This window comes from Pongo pygmaeus, chromosome 1, assembly GCF_028885625.2.
Source record: "Pongo pygmaeus isolate AG05252 chromosome 1, NHGRI_mPonPyg2-v2.0_pri, whole genome shotgun sequence".
Taxonomy (NCBI): Eukaryota; Metazoa; Chordata; class Mammalia; order Primates; family Hominidae; genus Pongo; species Pongo pygmaeus.
The window spans coordinates 71,172,709-71,181,062 of NC_072373.2; the positions used below are offsets into that span (position 1 = coordinate 71,172,709).

Consider the following 8,354-nt stretch of genomic DNA (forward strand, 5'->3'; position numbering starts at 1 on the left):
ATTAATTCCACGTTACTAAAACTTATCACACACAATCTTTATTTTCTCACTAAAAAGGAATCAATAGGAAATTTAAGACACATTTAAAGAAACAATTTATAGGGTAATGCAATACATTCATTTTCCTCTCCAAGGAACTTCACTCAGGCTGGGGTAGTTTCAAGCTATTTGAATTATCTTTCGTTGAAAATTAACTTAAAAAAAAGGTATTCATATTAAAATGACAATTTTATTCCAAATACAGTCGTTACACAATAAATATCTCATATTCAAAAAATGGATACACTTCAATATATCTTATTCTCAAATCGTGTATCAATAACATTAAAAGTAAACCCAAACTATGTGTCTATTTTACATAGCAAAAAAAAAAAAAAGCATATTTTCGGAGAAAATAAATGGGTTTAAAGTTTAACTCACAAAAGAAAACAAATTTGATTAAATAAATTTCAATTAATAGTTTGGTTTAAGGTTTAAAAGTTATTTAAAAATTTCTGAAAAAGCAGATTGTCAAGGAATTGGCTCACTCACAGCCAGAAATAAAAAGGTGATATTTTAAAATTTTAGACCAAAAAAGAAATTTAGATTCCCTTATAAATAAGTGCCAAGAGAGAATATTTTCAGTAAACATTCATTTAACTACATAAACCAAAAGAATAAGGCTGTCTAACCACATGTAAACTATGCATCATCTGACTTCAGGTAGAATGTTTATCTTTGGTATACTTGGTAACCAGAAACCTAAAGTATATAAACACAGGGATATTTTAAAAACAATTGTCTTAATGTTTTTGTTCGCTAGGCAATAATTCCCACAATTCTCAGAAACAAAAAAACAATATCCTTAACCAAAAAGTTATCAGAGGAGTTTCTACTTAAACTTTTAAACTAACATATTTGCCCACTTATCATTTAAGCTCCATCAGGGCACAGACCTGTCTCTTCCCCTGTTGTGTCTCCAACCTCTAGGGAACTGGCACCAAGTAGGTACCCAATAAACATGTGCAGAATGAACTGAGCCTCTGGAAAAAGCTTAAGTGTTTTAAGTTGCAACAGGACAATTTCACCTATATATCCATCATTCACTACACTCAACTCTAATGACGTAATAAAAAGACTCGTACCAGGTATTTAAAAACACATAGAAAAATACATTACTCACATATGTATTTGACTCACAAAGCCAGTTTTTCAGTTTTATTTCCTCTCAGGAAAATTTGTTGTATTCTTTCTAGTATTACAAATAAATATTAGAAAAGCATGTTGTGTTCTGACAATGCAAGCATTATCTTCAAATTTATGTTGCAATCTGAAAAAATTTAGGCAAACTAAACAGTATTTCCAGAGTCCTGCCCCAAAGTATTACTAAAAGTCAAATTCCTTAATTCAATGAAAAGTGAAATAACGCACAGTGGCGCATGCCTGTAGTCCCAGCTCCTTGGAAGCCTGACGCGGGAGGATCGCTTGAGCTCAGGAGTTTGAGACCAGACTGAGCCAAATAAGGAGAACCTATCTTAAAAAGAAAAAAAAAAAAAAAGTGGAATATAATGGAAAAAACGCACATCTTACCGTTTAAAAATTATGCTGAATTTTAAAAAGAAAAAACGAACTAGGCTTAAAATAAATACACTGAAATTGTTTATCCCACATGGCATTAATGCCCTTACATTTTGATATTTAGATCTGCCTAAAAAGACCTTTGAAGCTACATGATAAACTTCATGCCTACAAAGCTTGAGTTAGAGGTTATCTTTGTTAAAATAATACTGTTTGGATGCTCAGTTTTGCAAGTTTCCTCATAATTCTAAAGTAAGATATTTAGCCGTAAGAGTAATACACTTATGTGTACGATTCTATAGCACTTGTTCTATAGCACTTGTACAAGCATAATGATTTTGAGTGGAACAGGCTTTAATAATGAGCAAACTATGATCTGTCTAACAGCAATACTCTGCAAACACGGGCTGAAAAGTTTCCTAAAATTCTGATGGTCATCTTCAAAGAAACTTGAACAGGAATCGATCTAATGGTAGATACAGAAAAATACCCAAGTCAACTCATGAACACTGTAAGAAAACAAGGCTCTCTATAGCAACTAAAGTGTTGGGGAAAAAAAATCCAGGGAGCATAAACGATAAAGCTCAATTAACTGCTGCCTGTGTAATTCCACTTTATGGTCTTAAATACACAGTAGGCATTAGATATTTCTTTTAGAGTTTTTTTAAACAGAAATTTAGTATTTCAATTGCCCCTCCTCCACAGCTAACATCAGCGCCCTTTCTTCCTCCTCCCTTACCCCTCCCAACTCAAACAAATTAACATTTGTACTAGGTACCTCCTATCAGCTCGCAGCTTCTTCCCAAACACGCCCACGTACACTGAAACTGGCCTGCGTCTACACAACACACGGCTACAGGAAAAGAGCTTCGAGGGGGGGAGCTGGGGCAGGGGGGTAATAATTCGCTCCGCACAGGTTTACGGCTCTTTTCCAGAAATTAGCTCCTCGCTCGTGGCTCGCGTTTCTCCCAAATCACCTCAAAAGCACGGTGTTTATGAGCCTACCTAATCCGATACTGCAATGGAATTCCGGATATTTGCAGACAGATCTCCCGGCTTTGCAAGTGTTTGATGAGATACGTTCGGAATCTCCTTTTTTTTCTAGAGCCCGGTTCCAGGCTGTAGAGCAAGCCGACCTGGGGCTGCGGCCCCTGCCCCACACCCGGCCCGCGCGCCCGGCCCGAGGCCAGCACAGGACGCAGCCCCTCCGGGGCCGGGGCTGGCGGGGGCCGCTCGGGCTGCGGGCCGCTCTGCAACAGGTCACCCTGACCGCGACTCCGCGGGTTCGCGGGCCGCCAACTCTGCGGCCAGGCTTCTGGGCGCAGCCGCCGGGGCCAGGGGAGGGGGTGTGGCCCGGCTTCTGCTGGTCCTGGCTCCGAGGTCCGGGATCGGGCTCACCTGAAAGGAGGCTGAGGCGCCGCTAGGCGCCAGAACAGCGCGGGCGGAGGCTGGGGGCTTCCGCCACCCAAGCGGGAGAGCGAGGCGGGTTCAAGGGGTCGCAGCGCCCCCGGCTTCAGGACGGCGCCCCAAGCGGGGACCCCACGACCGCTCCGACTCTGAGAACCCGCGGCCGAGGGAGGCGCGCCCCCCAGCGCCCTTCTCCCTCAGCCCCAGCTCCGCAGCCCCAGCTCCGCAGCCCCCTCCCTGCGCGCAGGGCGAGCAGCCCCGGGGCCCGCGGCCGGGAGAGCCACACTCCGCAGCGCCGCCGCCGCCATTCCCCGCGCCGCCCGGGGAGCGCCGCGCACCCACCCTCCCTCCCTCCCTCCCCCGCACCGCCCCGCGGCCTCAGCCCACCGACCTGTGCAGCCGCGGCCGTCGCCTCAGAGGATGGAAAGACGACGCCGGCCTCACGCTTCACCGCCACGGCCGCCGCCGCCGCCTGGAGTAGCACTCGCCGACCCGAACAGTCACCGTCTCTCATTCAGCGCCCGCAGCAGCCGCCGCCGCCGCTGCCGCTCGGGGGAGGAGAGTGAGCTGGAACCACCCCGTCCGCGCCAGGGGTTGGGGAAGAGAGCGGACCTGGCGGGGGCGCGCGCCAAGCGGGCGGGGCGGAGCCGCGCGCGCGCGCACCAACGGAGCGCGCTCGCGGGGGCCCTGAGAGCTGTAGCCGTCAGGGTCTTAATCTCGCGCTTCCCGCCCGCAGCTTTTCGGCCCCGCGGAGCCCAACTGCCGCCGGGGATCGGTGCCCGCAGCGCGCGCAGCCATCCGCAACCCCACCGCCCGGCGCCTGCTGAAAGGAGGGGCTCCCACCGGCCAAACAACGGGGCGGGAAGGGGTGGGAGGATGGACAGGTGGGGCGTCCGCCACCGCCTGGCCGCCCGCTCCCGGCACGCGGCCCTCTGTGAAATCCGCCGTGATGTCTGTGGCCTTCAGCGCCCGGCTCTTCACCTTTAAGGCCAGGGAACAAAGTCTGGAAGCACTTGGCCCCAAGATCAAATATCCAGCCCACGCCAGCGGTGTTTTTAGAAGTCACTGCGGACAAATGAGGGGGCTCCAAATGTGGAGAGTCACCCCACTGCCGTAGATAAGGTCATAAATTATGGTGATCAATATCCTCACACATTAAGATTCGGGAAGTGTTAGAAGTAGGCCTTTGTAGATGTTACGCAGGGTACTACCCTTGGCTTAAGGAGCAAATGACAGAAATTGGGCGGAAAGGTGTTGTTGCAGAGAGTGTACTAAATGGGTGGCCTACTTAAAGCTAGCACCATTTGATGCAGTGTGACTGTTAACGGAAGGTTTTAAGTGAGCCGCCTTTTTATCTGCTGTCATTAGACCATTTGGAAATGGATAATTATTTGATGATCTGCAGTTCTTTCTCTAGGCAATGTGCAGTAGAATGTGGAAAGAATACTATGTACCAGCATTAAGTATAAAACATGAAAGGACCAATAATTCACTATTCCCATTTGGTTTCTTTCCTCCCTTTAATAACCGCTAAACAGAACTGATTAATCTTGAACGTTGAAGAATGCTAATTATTTCCTCCTTTGATTGCCTTGTGTCATAGCCCTTTTACTCTAGTTGGGGACGCTAGAATGCCCTTCAACCTCCTTCTCTCAAATAGGGTTACTTTAAAGCACCCCAACGCAAAGTTAAGTCAAAAAAAAAAAAAAAAAACAGCGAGGATAAGCAACAAATTTCGTAGTGTTTCATTTTTATTCCATTTTACTTTCAAAGAAAGTCTTGAATCATGACGACATCACTAGAAGTAGAGCAATCAAAAGAAGAAAAAAAGCGTTCCCCCCCCACCCAATATTTCAAATGACAAGAGTCCAAAAAAGAAAAGAAAAAGGAAGATGATTGGTAAAAAAGGAGGGAAGTGCATTATGTATACAGAAAGTTTTCCCATAGATGTTAGTTGCTTCAAGTCCCAAATAAACAACAACAAACTGAATTAGCACTTGGAGAAAAAACCCCTTCCAGTTATTGAGTTGGGTAAATGTTTAGTCTTCTTAAAGTGTTACTAAGAGATTAAGGAAAATGTCGTTGGCTATATGCCAACAATAATACATACAACATACATACCATTATCACACATAATTAACTGCTCTTAAGAAATAGGAAAACTGAGGAACGGAACTCTATGTTGTTAAATGTCATACAATTACTTGAAACTTGAATTAGGGTTTCATAGATGTAAATGAGCCAGGGTCCCTACATCTGCCAATAATTTTCACAGCTTATTGTAAAAGCAGTGAAGTTTTCACTTGGACTTTGAAAAGAAAAAAAATATGACTCATGAGCAAGGCCATGGATACACTAAATTCTTATGCCTGCTGAATTTGAGTTTGAATAATTACCCCAAATCTGTTTCTCACATTGATAACTTATAAAACAATACTTTTATTAACCTTAAGAGTTGTGTTAAGTTCAAATTTGTGAACTTGGTAAGATTAAGAATTTGTATATAGGCCAGGCGTGGTGGCTCACACCTGTAATCCCAACACTTTGGGAGGCTGAGGCAGGCAGATCACCTGAGGTCAGGAGTTCGAGACCAGCCTGACCAACATGGTGAAGCTGGTCACTACTGAAAATACAAAAAAATTAGCCGGGTGTGGTGGTGGGCACCTGTAATTCCAGCTACTCAGGAGGTTGAGGCTGGGGAATCACTTGAACCCGGGAGACAGTGGTTGCAGTGAGCCAAGATCGCACCACTGCACTCCAGCCTGGGCGACAGAGGGATATCCTACCTCAAAAGAAAAAAAGAATTTGTATATAAAAATATAGAAAAAAGTTTGTCCTCAATATCTTTTATAAAATAAGTGTCCCTTCCCATTCATTGATAAATGAAAGCAGTGGCTTTTTGCACCAAATTTTCTTTACCAGAGCACTTTTATCACAATTAAATTCTGTATGTTGCTTTATGGATTCCAGTTGCTTTTGCCAAAATACAAGAAATATGCAAAGTCTTAGTATAACAAAAAGTACTAATGTATAAAATAGAAATGCCATTATATGAAATAGAAATCAATAAGAATTCAATATGCTTAAAAGTCATTTCAGAGGAATCACCATTATGTAATAGTTTTATTACTATCCATCCAAATTATTTCCAAGGGGCAAGCCAAGGAACTAATTTAGATATAGAACAAACAGTTCAAAGAGACCACCACTGCAGTAAACCAATCAACAAGCAACACAATTCATTACAGCTGTCAAAACAAAATCAAACTGGCATGGTAAGAAAGCTTATTTTTTCAGTAATACCTAATTCTATTACAACCAAAAGAATTTCGGTAATAACATATACCTTTGTAATTTCTCTAACCTTTCATCTCTTTTTTCAAATGTATATAGTGGCTGGACATTTTGAAGAAATTTGTTGGTTGTGTTTACGATGTCACAATTTAAAATAAAGGCAAAGTTAGCATTCCCAAAATTCACCTTGAGGGAAAGGACGCATAAGGGAACTTCCAAGGGCTAGACAGACATTCTCCAGAAAACTGACACTATGGTACAAGGAGAGCCTGCCGTAATTCCCAATCAAGAGAGATATGTCACAAGTCTCCAGATACCAAAACAAAGATAATCAACAGTCCGTTCAAATCTGAGCACCATATTAATTTTAACAGTTTACATTTACAGTTAAGCTGCATCTCAAAGGGGCAACTCTATGTAGGGTGTTGAGCAGCAGGGATTTATTTGCTTAATGACGGTTAATGTTTTCCTAGACTAATTCTTCAAAAGGCCGGAAAGTATATAAATGTTTGCATACACTAATGCTTTTCAATATTAATTTTAAAGATAGTTTTAGTACAGCCAGCACAGTGGCTCAGGCCTGTAATCCCAGCACTTTGGTAGGCCAAGGCTGGCGGATCACGAGGTCAGGAGATCGAGACCATCCTGGCTAACATGGTGAAACCCTGTCTCTACTAAAAATACAAAAAAAAAAAAAAAAAATTAACTGGGCGTGGTGGGGGGCACCTGTAGTCCCAGTTACTCAGGAGGCTGAGGCAGGAGAATCGCTTGAACCTGTAAGGCGGAGCTTGCAGTGAGCCAAGATCGTGCCACTGCATTCCAGCCTAGGCGACAGAGCAAGACTCCGTCTCATTAAAAAAAAAAAAAAAAAAAAAGGTAGTTTTAGTAATGACTTGTTTATCTGACAGTATTAGGAAAGGGGGCAGTAAGGGATTAGATAAAATTAGATATTCTAAATAACTGAGATTTTCATCTTGAAGTACTAGAAACAATTTAAACCACTTTTATTTATTTTTCCTGAAATATCACCAACTCTGTCTTAAACTAATAAAACACAGTACAGTTGTCTTGGTATCCACAGGAACTTCCAGGATACCCAAATCCGTGGATGTTCAAGTCCCTGATATAAAACAGCAGAGTAGGTCACGCATGTAATCCCAGCACTTTGGGAGGCCGAGGTGGGTGGATCACGAGGTCAAGAGATCAAGACCATCCTGGCCAACATGGTGAAACTCCATCTCTACTAAAAATACAAAAATTAGCTGGGCGTGGTGGTGGGCACCTGTAGTCCCAGCTACTGGGGAGGCTGAGACAGGAGAATCACTTGAACCCGGGAGGCAGAGGTTGCAGTGAGCTGAGATCGCACCACTGCACTCCAGCCTGGCAACAGAGCGAGACTCCGTCTCAAAAAAATAAATAAATAAAATGGCAGAGTATTTGCATATAACCTATGCACATCCTCCTGTATACTTCAAATCATCTTTAGATTACTTATAATCTCTGATACAATGTAAATGCTATGTAAATTGTTGTTAAACCATATTTTTAAATTTATATCATTTTTTATTGTTGCATTGCTATGTTTAATTTTTTTCCCTAATATTTTCCATCTATGGATGTGGAACCCATTGACATGGAAGGCCAACTGTATAGCTGAACCTATTTCTGATAGCCTAGAGGTACCTCAGGAATAGGTAAAGATAAAAAAAACAAAAGCTATAGTACCAAGATATCCTCAGGAGCCAACAAGTACTGTACTTAGTACTCTTCACCATATACTAAGTAATCACAGCCTTCTATGTTCCTGCATTCTTCTGAGTCTAATGGATTTGGTGGCCCTCATAATTGATCTTTCTGCTGTGCCTTCTTGTTGCTGCCCCTGCTGCTACAGGCTAGCTCTGCACACACATTTCACACACACCTCCCCTTGAATTGTCTTATCATGTTAGAGTGGGCTGGGAAACTAAATAACCAATGTTTAAAAATGCATATAAGTCTGGGCACGGTGGCTCACACCTGTAATCCCAGCACTTTGGGAGGCCAAGGTGGGCGGATCACCTGAGGTCAGGAGTTCGAGACCAGCCTGGCCAACACGA

General features: G+C 43.4%; 2 protein-coding genes across 3 annotated transcripts in view; one reads left to right on the forward strand and one right to left on the reverse strand.

Moving 5' to 3' along the window:
* Window positions 1-3,779, reverse strand: part of RALGPS2 (Ral GEF with PH domain and SH3 binding motif 2) — a 195,825-nt gene extending 192,046 nt beyond the window's left edge. The window contains exon 1 of one of the 2 annotated variants that reach the window (XM_054459571.2): window positions 3,356-3,779. The gene's annotated coding sequence lies outside the window, so the exon portion shown is untranslated. The remainder of the gene's footprint in view (window positions 1-3,355) is intronic. The other variant, XM_054459489.2, reaches the window with a different exon arrangement.
* On the forward strand, window positions 2,553-3,951 carry LOC129037458 (serine/arginine repetitive matrix protein 1). Its single transcript, XM_054489650.1, is given in 3 exon segments — window positions 2,553-3,084; window positions 3,087-3,166; window positions 3,169-3,951. Coding segments are annotated over 3 exon segments (1,395 nt in total).
* The last annotated feature ends 4,403 nt before the right edge of the window (window positions 3,952-8,354 follow it).